The 21,911-nt window shown below is 35.4% G+C and overlaps 1 protein-coding gene across 2 annotated transcripts in view; it reads left to right on the top strand.

The window, feature by feature from the left end:
* LOC100787540 (callose synthase 9) overlaps window positions 1–21,911 on the top strand; it is a 43,057-nt gene that overhangs the window by 12,431 nt on the left and 8,715 nt on the right. For both annotated transcript variants that reach the window (XM_006589725.4, XM_003536751.5), the window contains exons 11-41: window positions 71–188; window positions 3,102–3,233; window positions 4,433–4,509; window positions 4,584–4,662; window positions 8,798–8,920; window positions 9,340–9,442; window positions 9,525–9,648; window positions 9,779–9,968; window positions 10,085–10,137; window positions 10,348–10,408; window positions 10,546–10,627; window positions 10,715–10,764; window positions 11,278–11,364; window positions 11,486–11,571; window positions 11,767–11,791; window positions 11,993–12,087; window positions 12,186–12,267; window positions 13,334–13,494; window positions 13,604–13,724; window positions 14,252–14,349; window positions 14,457–14,547; window positions 14,626–14,786; window positions 14,858–14,967; window positions 15,589–15,723; window positions 19,801–19,869; window positions 19,948–20,125; window positions 20,230–20,344; window positions 20,666–20,785; window positions 21,073–21,188; window positions 21,280–21,363; window positions 21,440–21,552. In XM_006589725.4, the coding sequence (XP_006589788.1) occupies window positions 71–188; window positions 3,102–3,233; window positions 4,433–4,509; window positions 4,584–4,662; window positions 8,798–8,920; window positions 9,340–9,442; window positions 9,525–9,648; window positions 9,779–9,968; window positions 10,085–10,137; window positions 10,348–10,408; window positions 10,546–10,627; window positions 10,715–10,764; window positions 11,278–11,364; window positions 11,486–11,571; window positions 11,767–11,791; window positions 11,993–12,087; window positions 12,186–12,267; window positions 13,334–13,494; window positions 13,604–13,724; window positions 14,252–14,349; window positions 14,457–14,547; window positions 14,626–14,786; window positions 14,858–14,967; window positions 15,589–15,723; window positions 19,801–19,869; window positions 19,948–20,125; window positions 20,230–20,344; window positions 20,666–20,785; window positions 21,073–21,188; window positions 21,280–21,363; window positions 21,440–21,552 (3,239 nt within the window). The remainder of the gene's footprint in view (window positions 1–70; window positions 189–3,101; window positions 3,234–4,432; window positions 4,510–4,583; window positions 4,663–8,797; window positions 8,921–9,339; window positions 9,443–9,524; window positions 9,649–9,778; window positions 9,969–10,084; window positions 10,138–10,347; window positions 10,409–10,545; window positions 10,628–10,714; window positions 10,765–11,277; window positions 11,365–11,485; window positions 11,572–11,766; window positions 11,792–11,992; window positions 12,088–12,185; window positions 12,268–13,333; window positions 13,495–13,603; window positions 13,725–14,251; window positions 14,350–14,456; window positions 14,548–14,625; window positions 14,787–14,857; window positions 14,968–15,588; window positions 15,724–19,800; window positions 19,870–19,947; window positions 20,126–20,229; window positions 20,345–20,665; window positions 20,786–21,072; window positions 21,189–21,279; window positions 21,364–21,439; window positions 21,553–21,911) is intronic.

A 21,911-nucleotide genomic window follows, 5' to 3' on the forward strand; every position in this document is an offset into this window, starting at 1 on the left:
TGAAAAGTTATTGAAATTTACTGGTCTATGGTTGCTAAGACTGAATGGTAGTATAATGGTTCTTTTGCAGTTTGGAGGCTGTCAGTAAAGAGAAGAAATTACTATATGTTTCTTTGTACTTCCTAATATGGGGTGAAGCCTCAAATATCAGGTTTCTCCCAGAATGCTTGTGCTACATATTCCATCATGTAAGTTAATTGGACAAGTCTGAGTCACAGTTCTTATTATTTTTTGTTTTTTGTTTTTTAAGATTTTGCTTGATTTATTGATATTGGTTGCAGTAACTTTGCCATCTAATAAGATTTTTTTTTTTTTAATTTTATTAACATCAAATCTTAAGCTAAAGTTTCAGTGTAAAAGAAGATATCAAGACGGCCTTGATAGTGATAACATTTTCAATGTTGTCCAATATCCCTTCTTTTTTAGTGTTAAGAATTATTTACTTATTTTTAATGTAAGTGTAATTTTTTGGAACTGTCATAATCTTTCATTGTTATATAGTTCGATGTGAAAGACATTTTTTCTGTAAAAAGAACTCTAAAATAATAGCTGTAGCACATATTCACCTGTTTTTAGTTCAAACAGACAGGCCAAAACTAATTATGTGTATCATTTTTTTTTTTTTTTGATCAGCAAAGATAAAATATATATATTAATGAGTACCAGAGGTACTAGAAATACACTTTACAGATCAGATTGGTTTCCTGATAGACCTAATCAGCAAAAATGGTATTGTATTATATATTAGCATGGTCTGGGTTAGTAGGGGCACTCCCCATTAACCCCAGGTCCCATTTTTTGCAGCACCAAATCGGGATGAATGGAGGGCAAAGAAACAATAGGTGGCAGTGTTGGTGGGTAGCGCTAACATGGTCAATGTGGCAGCACAGAAATAAGATTCTTTTCTCGAACGAATCATTCAACGCCTCTAAACTGATGGATGATGCTTTGTTTGTGCTGTGGTCTTGGCTTAGAGCATCGGAGACAGACTTCAATATTCACTATAACTATTGGTCTACCAATCTATCAATATGTTTTTCAGTAGATTAGGATGTCTGTTATGCTGTAGGGATGTGTTTCGGGAGGGTTCATAAGCCATGAGGCTTTGTTTATGTACTTTTGGTCTTGGTTGGAGCCCACCATTGTTAGGTGGATCCACTATGACTTCAATATCTCCCTTGTAATCATAGTACCCCTGGTACTGTTATTTTAATATACATACCCTATTTTGCTGATAAAAAAAAAAAATTATATATTAGTCAGTACAAGTTGTATCGGCCACGTCATGTTCTCTTGCACAAGAACTAGGAATCTATGGTGGGAGGCTTTGAGATGGGTCAATAGAGTGGGCCCTTTCCCCATTCAGCCTAAGAATCATTTCATGCAATTCTCACATTGGAATAGCAAAAGTTACATAGACAAGAGATGGGAGGTGTTATGGATAGCTCTCTCCATGACTATTTGGAAGCATAGAAATTTCTTGGTTTTCAATAACCAGATTTTTAACCCTGAAAAAGTCATGGATGAAGCTTTATTCCATACTTGGTCATGGTTAAAATGTATGGACAAAGATTTCCATATTCATTTTAACCAATGGTCTACTAGCTTGAAGGAGGAACTGTCTTAGGGGGTTTTTTTGACCTTTTGCTTTCAGCTATTGTGCTTTTGTTCTCTTTTAGTTGGGTTTGGCAATTTTCTGCCTTTGTAACTATTTGATGATCTTTTCTTCAGTACACCTAGTACTGAATTATATATAATTCTATCTGATTTTTGCTGTGCAAAAAAAAAAAGTTGTACTGTGGAGTTTACACATTGGCCAGTTTGAGTAGGACTATGGTGTCCTAATACATGGTATATAACATGAATTAAGAAACCATAATTCTGACATTATACTTATCCCACAGCTACCCCCACTTGTTGAATTATCCCACTCTAATCACATAAATGCCTCCATGTTGCTGGACCAGTGGTGAAATGGCATGTCAAAACCTTTATCCAGATTTTTTAGCCAAGTCCAGCATAGAAAGATAGCATCCTCCAACAGCTTACTATCATTAAAACTTTCCTCTTCAAAAACATTCTTATTTCGATGCTGCCAAATACTTCCAAGTCAAGGAGATCCACCAGCATTTCCATTTTTGAAAACTGCTGCCATTTTCTTTCCCAACCACATGCTGGCGGAAGTGCATTCTCGGGTTCTGCAGAAATGGTGCTGAAGTGTTTGTCCACAATGTTGATTCCCACCAAAGTGGCATAATTTTGCTGCAACTAAAGAAGAGATGTGCTCCAATTTATTTTTCTCATCTCCCCCTGCTGGCCATACCCATTTCCGTCGTGGTTCCGTTGGGATCCTACGCTCACCCACTCTCTGTTTCTCTCACCCCCCCACTCTCTCTCACTGTTTCTCTCTCATCTCTCGGCTTAATTATGTGTATCATGAGGTGATATAAAATACTAACTTAATAGTCCTGTACTTCTATCTGAGGTTTTAAAAAAATTATCTGCAACTGTGATTTGAACTGCAACACCAAGGTTTTTAGAGTCTCTGTGACTGCAATTGTGGCCGCATTTGACCGCAATTTTCTGCAATGTCAAGGATTGCGACAAAACTGAGTTCATGTTTGGTTTGTAGTTGAAATGTTGCAGGGTACGCTCCAATGCAAATCCAACGGATAAAAGCAAAATGAACACAAAAGCAAAGGTCCTGATCCGTTGGCAAAATTATTTTTGCCTCAAACGTAATTTGGCAACGGATTCCCAAACTTGCTCTGAGATGTAGACTGCTAACTCAATAATCCTAATTAAGGAAATACATAAAATGTTACATAAATATCTGATGAATTTGTTGAGTTTTCTTACTCTTAAGTAACATAAATGATAAATCACCTTAATGTATGGTGTGATTCTCTAAAATCTTTTGTATCTTTTTTAACAGCTGCAATGATGCATACATATTCACCTACATATTCGGATGATTAATGATATACTGCAGTACTTTTTTTTTTCTTTTCTTTTCATGCCTGAATTTTTAGTTTGTCTTGCTTTTGTATCTTCGGCTTCAACGTTGTTTATGATTTTTGTGTCATGATTATGATATGCAGATGGCTAGAGAGATGGATGAGATTTTAAGGCAGCAGATTGCACAGCCAGCTAATAGTTGCATTTATGATTCTAAGGATGGTGTCTCATTTCTTGATAATGTTATCTTTCCTCTCTATGATATTGTTTCCGCAGTAAGTTCCACAAATGTTTTATGAATATTTATTTTAAAGGTGAAATAAGCTCATACACCAAAATTAGATGATGATCCCAATCGTAGATTGTGGGTTGCGTTCAAGAGATATACAAGAACATATTAACTTTTTAAGCAAATTTGTCTAACCACTCCAAGAAATGTATATAAAATGGAAATAAATGTCGAGTCTTGGAGTGTGTTTGGAATGTGTGTTTCTTGTTGTCAATATATGAAAAAATGGACTTGAAAATGCGTTTGATAGTGCGAAGATAGAGTATATCAGTGGGGAGCAATCCTCACCTTACAAGCTGGTTTTGAAGGGTTGAGTTGTCCAAACCAACATTCTAACAAGAACATTACTCAGGAAACTTTTTTGAAAATACATGCATTTTTCTGAATTATGATAATTTTTTTTATGAAAACCTTGGCAAAAAATCAGTATGTTTTTTTTTTATTCTTTTGCTCTTAAACCATACCCCACTGCCTGCACAAAAAGAAAAAAAAATCTACCCCATTTTGTTTTTGTTTTAAACTTTTGGTTTTGGAGGATATGAGTCTCTTCCTAATGTACTTTAATAAATCCTTGTGTTATGTAGTGGGATCTTTCAAGATAGTATTATGACAAATAAGTTGGTTATGTTCATTGATTTGCCAAAAAGATTACTGTGGCAGTGTGGGTCAGCAATGAAGTATGAGAGTGTGCAGGCCATTTATTTTGGTCATTTGAATAAAAAATAGTAAAATTATTCAGTTATTTTTACCTTTATATTTTGCTAAATACTCAAATTAGTCCTCGAAGATTCATCAAGCAACAAATTAGTCCTATTAAAATTTTGGACATCAATTTGGTTTCTCAATGTTTAAAATTGACATAATTTTAGGCTTGCATTGTATATTTTTACATCAATTTTGTCCTTTAAAAGATGTTTTTTTTTGGGTGAATTTTGTCCTTTATAAGATGATTATTTATATTATGGTGGATTAATTTCATATCCTGTATATCTGTCAAGTACTAGTTTGAGCCTTTACTCTCTCTCTCTCTCTCTCTCTCTATCTTTTGGTTTCTATACTGTAATTTTAATTAATTTATCTCTGCAGTTCATGTTGTCTAAGTGCTGAAATACATTTGTTTGGGACTTGAGTTTATCCTTTTGGTTTAAAAATATGAATTCATTATTTATGTTCATGGACTTTCAGGAAGCTGCAAACAATGATAATGGGAAAGCACCTCATTCCTCGTGGAGGAATTATGATGATTTTAATGAGTATTTCTGGTAAGAATTCTTTATTGACCATCTTTGACTATTTCAATTTTTTTTATTCCATTGACTGACCCTCCCTCCTTAAGGTCAATCCATTGCTTTGAGCTTAGTTGGCCCTGGCGGAAAAGTTCTCCATTTTTTCAAAAGCCACAACCCAGATCAAAGGTTTGTTTTGTATACAATTATGTTAGACTCCCTTCTAATTACAGTACATTATAATGCAGTTTCTTTCTATTGCTTTCATATTTTGGATATTGAATTCTGACGAGCATTGTGATGGCATTAATTAAAAGGCAGGCAGATTATTGTATCTCTGGTGAATTAAAGGGGCGTTTCACATAAGAAAGGTAATGAGAGAGAGATGAGCGAGAGAGAGAGAGAGAGAGAGTAGAGAGAGAAACAGTGGGTGGGAGAGAGTTATGAGTAGAGGTAAGGACTTACAGAGAGAAAAAGGGAGGCTGATAGAGGACCTACGGCGGAACTACGCCGGAAACAGAGATGGACAACACCAGAGATACAGAAGAAAGAATTGGCGGGACCAAAAAGACATCTTTTTACTTCACACGATTCACTGAAGATGTAATTGAAAAAGAGCTGTGGTATCACTTCAGAAAGATGGGAGATGTGAGAGAGATATTCATTTCCAAGTAGCGGAATAAGAATGGACGGAGGTATGGGTTTGTTAGATTTAAAGGGGTGAAGGATGTACACAGATTAGAAAGACAACTCGACAACATTGTACTTGGAGGCCTAAAATTGTATGTGAACATCCCAAAATTTGGGAGGGCGATGGTGAGAAGAGTAAAACCAGCAGACAGACCCAAGGGATATGTTAGGTGAGGTGAAAGTGCAGGAAATCAATGAGTGTGAGGACAAATTAGTCTATGGGAGATGCCTAAGGAGGCTATGAGATTAGAGAATGGTCTGTATTCACCTCCCCAATCTGACTGAATACTCTTTATCTTGGTATTAAGTTGTAACTCAACCATAGATTTGAAATTTTTGAAAACAACAATGGTTTCAGCTTTGGATTTTATAGGAAAAATCCATGTGTACCTAGAGAAAGCATCAATGAAGGAAACATAATATGTATAACCAGCATATGAGGGGACGTGTGAAGGTCCCCACAAGTCAGTGAAAATAAGTTCTAAAGGTGAATATATAGAAGTGGAATTTTGAGAAGGTAGTCTATGAGCTTTACCCATACAACAAGAGGAACAAAATTTTGTGAAGTTTTTATTCAAATGGGAAATGTTACAATGACTAAGAACAATTTTCATTACATGATCATTTGGATGACCTAACCTAGCATGCCAAAGGTTGGTAACATTGGTAGAAGAAACAACAGATTTTGAGCCTATATTAGAGCTACTATTGACATTTGTAGTTGAATAAGAGAGGTCAGCATTTGTAACTAGAACAAAAGTGGACATCAACAGGGATGGACTGCCTTGAAGTTGAAGATTCTTAATTGTATAGAGGCCATCAACACCCACAAATCCTTGAAGGAGGACCTTATGTGTCTCCTGAGATTTGATAAGACTGACATGAGGATGAAATTCAAAAAACAGTGAGTTATCTTTGGCAAATTGACTCACACTTAACAGATTTTTCGAAATAGAAGGGACATGTAACAATTTGTGAAGTTTGAAAGTTATATCCGTATCAGTAGGAGAAATAAAGGTTGAGGAACCAGTTTTAGTGATACTTAAACCTTCACCATTGCCTATAAAGATCTGATCTGGGCCATCAAAATGGGTGAACTGCTTAATGTTTTGAGAATCACCAGTAACATGAAAACTAGCTCCAGAATTTGGTATCCAAGTGGAGCCAGCTGGAGCATTCCCATGAGAGGCTGAGTTTGTGAGCATGACACTGGGTTGATTATGACTTGAGCTTGTTGACTTAGAATTGTGATTAACCCAAGTGTTGGAGGTTCTAGGTGGACTAGCTGAATAAGGAATGGGCTGCATCGTAGTAGGATCAAAAAGAGTGAGGGACTCATGTGGTTGAAAGCTAACATCAGTCCTGAAATGGAAAACATTTGTAGTGTGCCCATATTTGAGACAAATTTCACATTGGAAGTTAGCAAAACGACCAACACTGCGGCCTTTGCTAGAGCCACCACCCCCACGTCCTCGATCAGAAAAGGTACCACGACCACCGCCACGGCCATACGAGTCTCGATAACCACCAGTTTTGTAGGTGTTTGGATGCGAGTAGCCTTGAGTGTAGTTTAGCGACGCAAAATTGGTCGTTTGAGCATCTCGATTGTAGCGTGTAAGACGAGTCTCATGGCCATGTTTATCAAACTCTCGAGTTAACTCATCAACTCTTACGAGTTTATGAGTCCACTTACCCTCTGCGAGTTGACTCGTGTGTAAACTCTCTTTTTAGTAGACTCTGAATTCTAAGTAAACTCGGTAGAGTCTCGAGTTTACCACCGAGTTAACGAGTCAGTAAGTTACAAAAATTAGACCAAAATGTAAGTTATTTTGGGTTGTTTTATCTATTTAGTGTTCAATATACCTTCATTTAGTATGTTGTTCCCGATTAAAAAAATTCTCACCTTTAATAATATTAAACTCTTGTTCTCTAATAACATCAAACCCTCGATGAGAATGATCTACCACTACTATATCATCTGCAAGTCATTATCTAGTAGTGATGCCTTACTAGACTCGGTTATTTAAGTATTGTGAAATTTATGATTTACTATTTTGTTTTATTATATTGTTGAAATGTTTAATTAGTATGTTATTTATAGATTTTGTTATTATTTTTATATGAGTGGACTCTTACGAGTCTACGAATCGAATCTATAGAACTCTCATGAGTTTATGTAAACTCTCGAGTTTGATAACCTTGCTCATGGCCATAGAGAAGAGCTTCAATTTCTGCAATGGAGGGAGTACGCTTCTTACTCTCGATAACAGAGATGACTTGTGCATAATTTGACGCTAACCCTTCAAGGAGCACATCAACATACTCCTCGTGACGAACCGGAACACCCACCTCAGCTAATTCATCAATGTTGCCTTTGATTTTGCGCAAGTATTCCTCAATTGATTTTCCATTAAGACCGACCGCGCACATGGCAAATCAAAGTTGTTGCGCACAAGATTTGGTGTGAAGGCTAAAGTACTCATGGATTTTGTCCCAAACTTGATACGAGTGATTGGAACCAAGAACTCTCAACAATACTGACTTTGAAAGGGTAGATTGTAGCCAAACAAGAAGTGTTGGATCTTGAACCTCCCAGGTTTCATATTCTAGATTAACTCGATCAGCTATGCGATCGTCTTTGGTGAGGTAACGTGGAGAAACGATGGGATTAACCAAAAATCGCTGCAGTTTGTGTGATATGATCATTGGCTCTATGTGTTGACGCCAGTGCAGATAATTGGAGTCATCAAGTTTCTCTGCAACCGAATTGGGAAATGACTGAGAAACAGAATTGGGAGGAGCGAAAGCCATGGACGCAGAATAGGAAGCTTCACAGAAGAACAAGCTTACGACAAAACAGCTTTAGATACTGTATTCGATAAACTGAGTGAGAGTGAGAGAGAAAATGAAAAAGATAAAACTGATATTATTGCTCAAAAAGAAAAAACTCAACGAGTTAGACACAACAGAGGTATTTAAAGAGTTCTGACTTGAGAAACTAACCACAACTTACTCTAACTACCTCTAACTAACTTCTAACAGAATGTAAACTAACTCTAACTAACTTCTAACAGAATGTAACTACTTGGGTGCAGTTAAGTGAAAACTAACAGCCCTTACAACATATACACTGCTGTCTAATACCAGATGGGTGCAGTTAGCAAGAGCTAACAGCCCTTACAATTATGAAACAAAACTGTTTACACAGTTATGTATTTACATACTCCAATATTAGGAATTATGATTCCCAGGATTCATGATTCCTGGGCACGAAAAAACTTATCTTGTACCAAACACCCCCTAAGAGTAAAATTGATGCCTACTCTTATTTTTTAATGGATGGCTGCTAGTGTTTCACATTATTCTACTGTTAGTCAGATACGAGAGAGGTTTGGAAGGGCTGTAATACCGAAATTGGTGCACATTGCACAATAGCAATGAATTGTTGATTTCTAGGAATTGGGTTAAGGTTTTGAAAGAGCTGATATTTCATTATTTGATTGGGAAAACATGTATCAAAGAATGTTTGATTGGCTCTGAAGATAACTTAAATGTATGACAGTATGAGTATCCACATATGATATTTTCTTTGGTCGATGTCCTTGGTTACTTATTTATCCTTTGTACAATGCAGAAAATGCTTATACCTGGCAGCAGTAGGCATCAGGGAAAAACATCTTTTGTTGAGCATCGAACTTTTTTTCATCTTTATCATAGCTTCCACCGATTGTGGATATTTCTATTCATGATGTTTCAGGTTTGTACATTTATTTATTTATTCTTACATAGTGATGAACTTTTGCCAAATGCTTGCTGTTCTCATCTTCTGTTTTTAGCACTGAACTTCTGTTTTTCCTCTTCAGACTTTTTAGTTATTATTAGAGTATATGCTTGAATTCTTTGTATTAAGGTCTACTGTCTTACAGTAGACCTGCAGTAGGCAGTCATTTGTAGTGTAACTAACTTGGTTCTGTCACTAGTTACCAGTCTAGTCAGTTGCTGAGTCAGCACCTAGGTAGCACTATGGAAAATAATATTCTTAGATTCATTTTTCAGTTTCTGTTTCTCTTCCAACTCAGTCTTTTAGTTATGCATTCTTAAGTGGCTTTAGCTATGTATGGTTCATGTGTTACTTATTTTTGTATCAATGATTTTCTTTTTATTGTCAATTTTCAGGGTCTAACCATCCTTGCATTCAATAATGGAAAGCTTAATGCCAAGACTTTGCGAGAGGTGCTTAGTCTTGGACCTACATTTGTCGTGATGAAATTTTTTGAGAGTATGTATTTGTTATATATCTTTCGTCATATATTTTCTTGTCACCCTTTGGTTATATTTTCACATTTTCATTTTTTTCTTAGGTGTTCTGGACATTTTCATGATGTATGGTGCATATTCAACAACAAGACGCTCAGCTGTCTCTCGAATTTTTTTACGTTTTCTTTGGTTCAGCCTTGCTTCAGTTTTCATAACTTTCCTTTATGTGTATGTATGCCTTCTGTTATAATAATTTTGTTCTTATGTTCTCTCATCCTCATCCTTTTATCTATTTGTTTTGATTTTTTTATTTGTGTGAAGTGATTTTACATTTCCAGCTGTTTGTGCATGACTGCAGAAAAGCACTCCAGGAAGAGAGTAACATAAATGGAAACTCTGTTGTCTTCAGATTGTATGTGATTGTCATAGGGATTTATGCTGGTGTCCAATTTTTCATTAGTTTCCTCATGCGGATACCAGCATGTCATCGTCTAACAAATCAATGTGATCGCTTTCCTTTAATTAGCTTTGTGAAGTGGCTGCGCCAGGTTTTTATTTCTTCAGTTGCATTAGTTGTTGCTAATTTTGTTTGTTCAGTATACTGTGGTATTATGCCGACTGATGGGTTTGCCTTTATTGTCGTTTTTTCTGTTGACTGATGAAGGAACGGCATTATGTTGGACGGGGAATGTATGAAAGGAGTTCAGATTTCATAAAGTATACACTAGATTTTCTTTTTTCTACTTTCTAAATTTCTAATACATGTAGGAAAATCAAGATTCTTGCTTCCCCACTCTATATTTTAGAGAGTTATGTTGATATATTATTGTTTTAAAATATTATGTGTGCTCCGTAATTAATTTTACATGCAAGCTGAAGTTTTGCATTGTTGCACTGATTAGTTTGATACCTTGCTCCATTTCTCAGGTATATGCTGTTTTGGCTTGTTATTTTGAGTGCCAAATTTGCGTTTGCTTATTTTCTTCAGGTTAGTGATACATAGCCCTTGGATTAGTAGATACACATTTGGAATTATACATAATTTGTTCATGTGTGTATGAAGGTACATATACTGGTGAGCTTATATGCATGTATGATTTATTGTCTTATTTTTGTGGTTTGTAGATCAGGCCTCTGGTGGACCCAACAAGGGCTATTATAAAAGAGGATAATATAAATTACTCTTGGCATGATTTTGTCTCTAAAAGTAAGCACTGGTTTGTTTGACTGCGGTTATGTCTTTGCTGTTTTCTCTTTGATATTAGTAGTCATTAGGGTGCCTTTATTGTTGCAGATAATCATAATGCTTTGACAGTTGTTAGCGTGTGGGCTCCTGTGGTTGCTGTAAGTGCAGTGTCATTGTTTGTTTATCTCCTTCCTCCTTCTTCAAATATGTTATCATAAAAGGAGGACATCTTGTCCCTTTTTAATCTTTCTTTCTCTATAGGGAAAAATGTCTGACAAGAAGTCCTTAAAGTTTGGTGTGAAGTGGCAGGGTTGTTAATATAGCATGTTTCTGTTATGCAGTCTCATAGTGTGTTTGGATTAGCTTTATTTGCATTGACTATAAGTTTTTCAGCGAAAAACTCTTTCTTGAGCAGTTTTAAAATGACATCTTCGAGTGTTTGAAAATATTTTATACTTATCTCTTGTAATTTGAAATATTATATCTTCATGAGTTGCTGAAGTTAGTTCTGAGGGTTTTATTTCACTGGTTTAGTAGTTAATAAATAGTATAGAAGCTTTTAGGTGATTGGAAAACCTTCAATTTAACTGCTATTTAAAATTGCTTTCCTCCTCTCCCGTTTTTGAGTGTTTTAATGGCTGTTTCCAATTTGTTAATTTAAATTCTTTCAGATTTATCTTCTAGATATTTATGTGTTTTACACACTTGTATCGGCTGTCTATGGATTCTTACTGGGGGCAAGAGATCGACTGGGAGAGGTAAGTAGTCTTTTTTAAGTTGTGGTTGACCAATGATAAATCCTTTTGATAATTTGTCCTGTACATTTCTGAATTTAAGATTAGTTGGTATAACTTTTTTGTGGCCGTATGTGGTCACCAGATTAGGTCATTGGAAGCACTGCATAGACTTTTTGAGCAGTTTCCTAGAGCTTTTATGGACACACTTCATGTTCCTCTACCCAACAGGTGCTGCTTGTGAAATGTGCTTTTTCTTGTTTTATGATTTTCATTCTGTATTTGGAATATTGTTGTATGTGTATGTGTCCTATCTCTGTTGTAGCTCTCTGAGAATATATCCTCTCTTCTTTCAGATTTTCCCCTTAAATAGTACTGTTATCTGTATAAGCTTATATAGTTCTTCTCGATATTTTATATTTTCAGGAGTTCCCATCAGTCTTCTGTTCAGGTCAGCCTTTTGCTATAGATAAAGGAAGAAATAATTTAGTTTAAATTCATATTTTTATTTGCTTGATACCTGTGTACTAACTCTAAAATAAGGAACTTTTTTATGTTGATGGGAAGGTTACGGTACACTGGTATCATGTTTGCTGAACATTTGTTTCAAACTTGACTAAATATTACTTATTCAATTATTCTTCATCCAAAGGTTGTGGAGAAAAACAAGGTTGATGCTGCTCGGTTTGCCCCCTTTTGGAATGAGATCATAAGGAATCTAAGGGAGGAGGATTACGTAACCAACTTGTAAGTCATGGATCTGCTATACATTTTTTTGGCTTTATTTTATCTTTCTTCTTTCTTCTTACTTAATATGTGGATGGCCATGTTTTCCTTGTTCACAGCGAAATGGAGTTGCTTTTAATGCCTAAGAATTCTGGGGATCTTCCTTTGGTTCAATGGCCACTTTTTCTACTTGCAAGCAAGGTATTTCAGTTATTATAATCATTGTCAAGTTGTTATTAAAAGGTCTTTTTTTTTAGTGTTTAATCAAATGCACTGTAATTGTTCAAATTTTATGTTTATGCTTGAATTTTTGGTCCTAGTGTATATTTGAATATCTTTATTCACATGATTTTTATGTAGTAGTTTCTAGATTTTATAATATTTCTTAATGATTAATACTATGAGTCTAGTCTATCACTAATGGGGTTTAATGTTCTGTTTTTTTTTTTTTATGTGTTGCATCATAATATACGCCAACAATTTGGTATCCTTTTATTCCGAGTCTGTTTTCTCTTCCTTTCTTACCTAAACACTTATTATTTTCTAGTTGTTTCAGTACTCAATTTTAATATCTTGATGTGGATACCATTCAATATACTTAAATGTTTGCTGATACAATTTCTTACTGTATTCATATAAGTGACAAACATTGAAAGAATTTTGGTTTCTAGAAAACTCAATCTTCATAAAATTTGGCTCAAAATGAGGGATGCCACCTTATAAGAAAATCAAATTAAATATCTTGGCTGTTGTGGTCACTTAAAAAAAGTTTGTGAAAAAAGGCAGATTTCCTCATTTGGGTCACAATACAGGACCCCAACTGATGTGGGCTTTTTGTGGATGATGCACAAGGAAATAGAATCATCACTCTACTCTAGCTGCAATTTGTGCCTTCCCAGATTTGTATTGATGATATGAATTGATGTTTTTGAGAATATAATTAAATTGTACAATATGAATAAAAAACTTTACATTTCTGATAACCTTGGTTCAAATTTCTAGATTTTATGCTGCTCTGTTTCTATAATTTGCAAACAGAGGCTTGTCCAACTAGAAAAAAATGTGCATGTCTAAATTTTAGTCATTGGTTACCAATAGGAAAGTGTACAATGTTTTGTGAACTGTAACATAAACAGGTACTACATCTTATTACAGGTTGCTTTGCATATGTATGTATGTTATGTTGGTTTTTCTCATTTACTGACATTTTGCTCTGTTTTCTTTTTTCTTAAGATTCATTGATTTGTTCTTTTGCATGATTGTGTAGATATTTTTGGCTAGGGATATTGCTGTTGAGAGTAAAGATACTCAAGATGAGCCTTGGGATAGGATTTCCCGAGATGATTATATGATGTATGCTGTTCAGGAGTGTTACTATGCTATTAAATTCATTTTGACAGAGATATTAGATGATGTGGGAAGGAAGTGGTAAGTATAAGTTGTTACAGTTAAGTGCATCTAGTTGTGTGTCCTCTATATGATAAACCTAATTTATGGTATTTGATATGTTTGTTTGCAATTGTTGCCATTTTACCAGGGTTGAAAGGATATATGATGATATTAATGCTAGTATCACAAAGAGGAGTATTCATGTGGACTTCCAATTAAATAAATTGGCTCTTGTGATAACTAGAGTAACTGCATTGATGGGTATCCTGGTTCGTATAATCTTTCAACTTATACTTCCTGGTTCGTATTTGTTAAGAAGTGATTACATGGATTAACAAGAGTAACTGCAAAGCTATTTTGAATATGCCTTTCTGGGTTAATCTTCCACCCAGCAGATTGATTTATTTATAATCAGAATGATTACATGGATAATAAATAACTAATTCTGTTTTCACGAGAACAATTAAAATATCACAACTTCCAAAGATACATTGAACCCAACTAACTACTAACTAAGCTACTTGGAAAGGAAATTATCTTTAAATGCTCCTCTTTCCAACAGTATTTAATCTTGTGATATCAAGAGTACATGTCAGAAAATAATGCTCTTGAATTATTTTGTGAAAGTCTGCCTGTTTGTTTCTATTCAGTATAGTTCTGCTTTGGCATATACTTCCCTTTTTTTCCATGTATTCTTTTCTTCTTTCTAATCAATTCTTGTATCTATTGTTTTTTTGAATATTTGTAAAATGGGACCCCTATGGTCTGAACTTATTCTTTATATGACATCCTGCAGAAAGAGACTGAAACACCTGAACTGGAAAAGGGTGCAGTTAGGGCTGTGCAGGATCTGTATGATGTTATGCGACATGATGTCCTTTCAATAAATATGAGGTTTGCCACAGTTTCTGTTGTCTGCATACATTAATTTTTAAATATAGTCTTCTTCCTGCATCAGGAATTTCATCCCTTCTGATTAATCTTGATTTTTTTTAATATAGGGAGAATTATGACACATGGAGTTTACTGAAAAAAGCTAGGGATGAAGGGCATTTGTTTGAAAAGTTGAAATGGCCCAAGAATACAGATTTAGTATGCTCTAATCATAATTGTCTATATTTTTGTGCAAATAGCTTGTCTTTGAATTTTTTAACCATTGATTGCATGCAGAAAATGCAAGTCAAAAGATTGTATTCACTGCTGACTATCAAAGAGTCTGCCTCGAGCATTCCAAAAAATCTTGAGGCCAGGCGACGACTTCAGTTTTTCACAAATTCACTTTTTATGAAGATGCCTTGTGCAAAGCCAGTTCGGGAGATGTTATCCTTTAGGTAAATCTTTTCTCTTGAAAGAAATTATTACCTTAGTGTTTTCATGCTTATCCTTTTTTGTGTGTGTGCAGTGTTTTCACTCCTTATTATTCTGAGATTGTGCTTTATAGCATGGCTGAACTCCTAAAGAAAAACGAAGACGGCATTTCAATTTTGTTCTACCTTCAGAAGATATATCCAGGTAGTTTGATTTTGCTTCTATCAGAATATCAAAGTATAACTGGATGGCCTATTTGATTTAATGTGGCTTAATTGAAGCTGATCAGGTTGGTTCTATTTCAACCTGAGCTGTATGGATTCCTTTCAGGCAAAAATTGCACTTGTCCAATTAATTTGTGGCTAAAATTGGGCCAGTCAAATGCTCAACATACTTCCGTGCTTGTTATTGTTTTTTTAATGACCAAATGAAGGGCTTGCCAATTGATTTTGGGCTAAATGTAAAGCAGCCCAATGATTTACATTCACAATAGCCTGATCCAGTTATTTACTTTTGGGTTGATATTTGGATCAACCTGCTTATTTTCTGTCTGAAAATAATTTGGTTAAATTAATTTGTTTTATCCCTATAATTTTTGGGAATGTTCACATATGTTCATATTTTTTTATTCTGAGCAGTTATAAGGCTAGACTGATTTCAGCAGTTATTCTGAGCTCTTAGTTGCTTTTAGGATATGTCACAGTAATTTATAAAATAATCTACATTGCTTCACCCATAATTCTTAATTACTATCTATCTATACGTTCTTGTATATACAATTTTAATTGTTATCCCCTAATTGATAGTTTTTGTAATTCACTGCAGACGAGTGGAAAAACTTTCTTGCCCGAATTGGCCGTGATGAAAATACACTTGAGAGTGAACTTTATGATAATCCTAGTGATATTCTTGAACTGCGATTTTGGGCTTCATATCGGGGGCAAACATTGGCCAGAACAGGTGATGTTCATTATTTTTAATGATGAACTTGATTTTCTTCTAATGTCTTCTTTGTTACTAGTTCAAGCGAGGTTATCGGTGATGATTAAATATATATTTTAATCAAATTAGGTAAAATTTCAAATTACCATAAAATGGTAAAATATTGTTTGGAAATGTTGAATTGATGCATAAATTATGTAAATCTTATTAGTAAAAATAAATACTCATTAATATTAATATTAATATAATACAATTTAGAATGTAATATTTCAAAGAATTTGTGTGATAAATAACGAGTGATGTATAGCAAGAGCAAAAGGCATGGATTGAAGCAAGGATAACAACTTAAAACCCAAATTTGTATCCCAATGGCAACTTCTGTATTGTGGTAAAATTAACCCTGAGCTGACCATATCTAACCATGACCGCCTTTGATGATTTGTACCTAGTCTAGGATTTTAGTTACCAGTTTGATAAGTTGGCTCCAATTGATCAATGGACTGATTCCGATTGCCGGCAGGGTGGATTGGCTGGTCCATGGTGTGGCTTATAGTGTCTTATCTATGTTCAATCACTTTTTCCCATAATTTCATAGTGTAGTTCTTATGCTTTTTCCCTTTGTAGTTTACACTTGTTAAATGTAGGTACCAAGTGTTGCTCTGCTTAGATCTGACATTTTCTTTTTTTTTTTTTTGCTCAGCAAAAATAAGTATATATATATATATATATATATATATATATAAATGAGTACCAGAGGTACTATAGTACATGTAGATACTATGAAAACAGCAGATTCAGAACACTAAGAATCTGTCTGAAGCCATAGGATAAAAATACATGCCCTGCACAGATAAATGATCCTATTACACATATTATCCCTCCCTAAAATTAGAAAGCTGCTTTGAGCTGTGAAGACCAGGAGCTAAATGGCACTGTGAATCCCTTCTCCATGTTCTTGAGCCATGACCAAATTAGAAAAATGGCATCATCCATGACCTTGCTTCCATCGAAGTGGTGGTTATGAAATACTACCCCATTACGATGCTTCCAAATGACCCATGTAAGCACTACCCACCAACTCTTCCACCTTCTAGCTCTTACTGCATCAGCAGATCTGTTGTCGTGTTGCAGAAAGTGATCTTTGGGATTATGTGGGAATGCACCCAAGGAGTTTACCCATGACTGAGTTTCCCACCAAAGAGGTAATGTTTGCAGAAAGTGATCTGACATTTTCTTACATCACAAAATCTTATTATTAGCTTTGTGATCCAAGTGATACCTTGTTTTCCTACACATTTAAAAATTTCAGTAGGATACATCCATCCTCTTAACTGCATTTTATCTCTACAACTCGAATTGTACAGTAGTATGCCAAATTTTGTTTGTTCGCTTAGGTTTCTATGGCCTCCATGTTATATAACTCTATTCTTGTCCTTGATTGAAAAGCTTAAAAAAAATATTGTACCATCTCTCTTTGATATCTTGATCTTTCCTTCTTAATCCTTAATATCTTGCTCTAGATCTCACATTCTCCATTATTTGTCCCAAGATCTTGGTAAAACTTTTCAAAAGCTTAGGATCATGCCTCACACACAACTTTCCTTGTCTCAGTTCTAGTATTTGATATCTGGCCCAATAAGAGCCCTTTAGTTTTGGAAAATGAACAATGCTGAAATTTACATAATTATGAAGAATGGGGATTTCAAAGAGGACTCCGACAAGGGGACCCTTTAGCACCGTTTCTCTTCAACATAGTTGCTAAAGCCTTAAATGGCCTGATGTCAGAAGCTGTGGGGAAAGGTTTATTTAGTGGTTTTCCAATTGGCAGAAATAAGTTGGAAATTAGCATCCTCCAATATGCGAATGACACAATCTTCTTTGGTGAAGCATCTATGCAGAATGTCAGAGCAATTAAAGCAATTTTGAGGACCTTCGAAATGGTGTCAGGCCTTAAAATCAACTTCGCCAAAAGCAGCTTTGGAGTATTTGGCATGTCTCAACAGTGGACACTTCAAGCAGCAGATTACCTCAATTGTAGCTTGTTGTCCTTTCCTTTTACCTATCTTGGTGTTCCTATTGGAGCAAATCCAAGAAGATATCAGACGTGGGATCCTATCTTGAGTAAATGCGAGAGAAAACTAGCAAAATGGAAGCAAAGACACTTATCTTTCGGGGGGAGAGTGACTCTTATACAGTCAGTCCTAACATCCATTCCTATTTATTTCTTTTCATTTTTCAGGGTTCCTAAGAAGGTGATGGATAAGTTGGTGAGCCTACAGAGGAAGTTTCTATGGGGGGGTGCACATGAGCAAAACAAGATAGCCTGGGTCAAGTAGGACACAGTATGCCTCCCAAAAGAAATCGGGGGCCTGGGAATCAAAGACATCAACGCTTTCAACCTAGCATTGCTTGGGAAATGGAAGTGGAACCTTCTTCAGCATCAGGGGGAATTGTGGGCAAGGGTACTTGAATCTAAGTATGGAGGGTGGAGGAGTCTGAATGAAGTACCGAGAGCTAATACCGAATCCATATGGTGGAGGGACTTGAAGTTGCTTTCGAATCATCCGCAACATAGTGAGGCAATGTAGGATACAATTGTATGGAAGGTTGGAAAAGGTGACAAGTTCAAATTTTGGGAGGATAACTGGACTGGTGGAGATGTTTCGCTGTCAGCTAAATATCCTAGGTTGTATGTCATTTCTTGTCAGCAAAACCAAATTATCCAGTAGATGGGAGATTGCAAAGACACGGGGTGGGAGTGGAACTTAAGGTGGAGCTTTTCAGGAGTTATGGAAACTTAAGATTCCAAATAAAATTTCAGCGTTTGCATGGAGGCTACTCAAGGATAGACTACCGACTAGAGCAAATTTGAGAAGACGACAAGTTGAGGTAGAGGATAGTACATGCCCTTTTTGTAGAAATAAGGAGGAGAGCGCAAGTCACTTGTTTTTTCAGTGCAGTAGAATTCTTCCTGTATGGTGGGAATCGTTGTCTTGGACGAATATTGTGGGTGCTTTCCTGCTAAATCCAAAGCAGCATTTCCTCTATCATATAGGTGGAATGAAGGGCGGAGTGAGGGCTAACAGGTGGAAGTGGTGGTGGCTTGCACTCACATGGACAATTTGGAAGCACAGAAATAATGTCATCTTTTCAAACGTTACCTTTGACATCAACAAAATGTTGGACGATGCACTTTTCTTACTTTGGACATGGCTTAGGAATTTGGAGAAGGATTTCAGCACTCATTACAATCATTGGTCCAGCAATCTTAGTATAGGTTTCAGTCAGTAGTTGTGGACTTAATGTTACTTGAATGTTACACCTTACTGTCAGCTTTCTAGCTAGACAATGGTTCACAGCTTGACCAAATTATGGTTTTGCGTGGAACCATTTGTGTGGCTACTAATTTTAATATGTATATTGTGGTACCTCTGGTACTCAAGTAATATAATCATTATTGTTTGCCAATAAAAAAAAATGAAGAGTGGGGATTTCAAGGACCAAATCAATTGTTCATAAGGGCTCAAATACTAGTTTAGATTTAGATATAGCTGCTTCCATTGTTAGGAAATATCAAAGATTGCTCGATAAAGTTTAATGGCACTGCTTTTTCTGGTTTCAATGTATATAAGTATCACACAGCTGTCATGGTTATAGCAAGCATGATGAGTAAGAACAGAGAAATTAGTCTAAACGGATTATATCATTAGAATGAAATATTTTGTTTTAGTGGTGTTGATGGAGTGGATTGCTATTTATTGTTAGCAAGGTAGGAAACTTAAACACATGCTATTATGCAATTGTTGGAAAGATAATTGAACATGACAAAAAATGCCCTCTCAAAGTTTGTTACGAATAATTTTATGTTCCTAAGTTTCACTTGAAAGTAAAGGAACTTTTGTATTTCAGTATATTTTTAATACAAGCACCAATCACAATTTTATTGGCTAAAATGACTAACCCCTGTTAAGGGAAATAACAAAAGTGGAAATGGAGACATAATGAGATATTTGTCTAAATCTAATACTATCAAAGAAGGTATCTCCTGCTAGATATTTACTACATTTTCTGTTCTTTGTTGTTTGAAATGCTCAGTTCGGGGGATGATGTATTATAGGAAAGCTCTTATGCTTCAGACCTATTTGGAGAGGACAACAGCAGGAGGTAGGGACAAATAACTCCATGGTTTCCCTTACGTTAGTATGTTACTATGTTTGTAATTTTTTTCTTCCCATAATATAGATTTGGAGGCTGCAATAGGTTGTGAGGAAGTAACTGATACACATGGCTTTGAATTATCCCCTGAGGCACGTGCCCAGGCAGATCTTAAGTTCACTTATGTTTTGACATGTCAAATTTATGGTAAGCAGAAAGAAGAGCAAAAGCCCGAGGCTGCTGATATTGCTTTACTTATGCAAAGGTGGGTTCAATAATAATATGAATCAAACTTCATGTATTTTCTTAGTTATTGAATGCTCAAGTCTATAGTTGCATCTTTTTAACCCAAATTATTCATGATTTTAGAAATGAAGCTCTTCGGGTCGCTTTCATTGATGTTGTTGAAACTTTGAAAGAGGGAAAAGTGAACACTGAATACTACTCAAAGCTTGTGAAAGCTGATATCAATGGGAAAGACAAGGTGCTATTCTTCTACACTTTTTGTATATACATAAGCATTTTATACTTTTTATATGTATTCTTTAGTTATGATTCAGGACATAGGGTTCTTCTTAAGTTTGGTTGAAAAAACTTAGCTGTTAATCTGTTGTAACAGATTCTAATAACTGAATTATCTACAACAGGAATACGATAGCTATTTGTGTTACTTTTGCTAGCTTCTGTTATTGAATTAGATTGCCATAATTGCTTAGGTTGCTTTCTTTTACTTTTCCTACCTCTCTATTGAATTAGATAGCTTTGATATTTGTCACTCCATTTGTAAGTTTTTTTTATCTCACAGGAGATATACTCGGTGAAGTTGCCTGGAAATCCCAAATTGGGTGAAGGGAAGCCCGAGAATCAAAATCATGCAATTGTATTTACGCGTGGAAATGCAGTCCAAACAATTGACATGAATCAGGTGAAGTTTTAATAGCTGTCTGTTTTTGACTAATTTCATCATAATAGATTGTGTAAGGACCCATGTTGTATTTTCCCTTTGTGCCCCCCCCCCCCCCTTTCCTATTTTGTAAGCCGTTCTGTCTTATGTGATGCATTATATATTTATATGTTATCTTCATGGCTTTGATCCACTTCATTTTATATATATAAACTTTGTAGAAAATTTACTGTTTCAAGATTTGTTTGATAATGTATAATTTCTTTGCTGTTGCTTTATGTTTTAATGCCTAGTACAATTTATTATAGGATAACTATTTTGAGGAAGCTTTGAAGATGAGGAACCTTCTTGAAGAATTTCATTCTGATCATGGGCTTCGTCCTCCTTCTATACTTGGTGTTAGAGAACATGTCTTCACCGGCAGGTATGTGCTGCTTACATCCTTTGATAGTGTCATTTTCGGACTTGGTTTTGCTGCATTTGTGGCTGTGTAACATCTCTGTTACTGTATGCAGTGTCTCATCTCTAGCGTCATTTATGTCCAATCAAGAAACTAGTTTTGTGACTTTAGGGCAGCGAGTTTTAGCAAATCCATTGAAGTAAGCCCATTTTAAATTAAATAATGATTTCTTTTGTCAAGAATCAAACTAAGTATGACAATGATGCTCTATTTAGGGTCCGCATGCACTATGGGCATCCTGATGTTTTTGATAGAATATTCCACGTAACCCGTGGTGGTATCAGCAAGGCTTCCCGTGTTATCAACATTAGTGAAGATATCTATTCAGGTATGGCTGTTGCTTTTGCTGCATAGAAATTTTGCTTTTCTGGTTCAGGGGGGCAAAATGCTGCAAATTTGCAATCCAGTAATTTAGCTACCAATCCTACGATTTAGCTGTTTTAAAACCCTCTTTTCTACAGTATTATTTTATAAACACTTCAAAGCATAATTATTATAATAGCCACTTTTCCAGTTACATCTATTCTAGTGAACATATTTGGTGATTATAGGAAAGTTACCACACCAAATAAAATGCAGTAGTTTAAATACATTGCTGGTAGTGATGGTATTTTATAAATTAGGCTGAATATAAGGTTTTCAGCTGATTTAGCTCCAATGCATTTCCAAAAAAGATGAAATGGGTTA

Source organism: Glycine max, chromosome 10 (assembly GCF_000004515.6).
Source record: "Glycine max cultivar Williams 82 chromosome 10, Glycine_max_v4.0, whole genome shotgun sequence".
Taxonomy (NCBI): domain Eukaryota; kingdom Viridiplantae; phylum Streptophyta; class Magnoliopsida; order Fabales; family Fabaceae; genus Glycine; species Glycine max.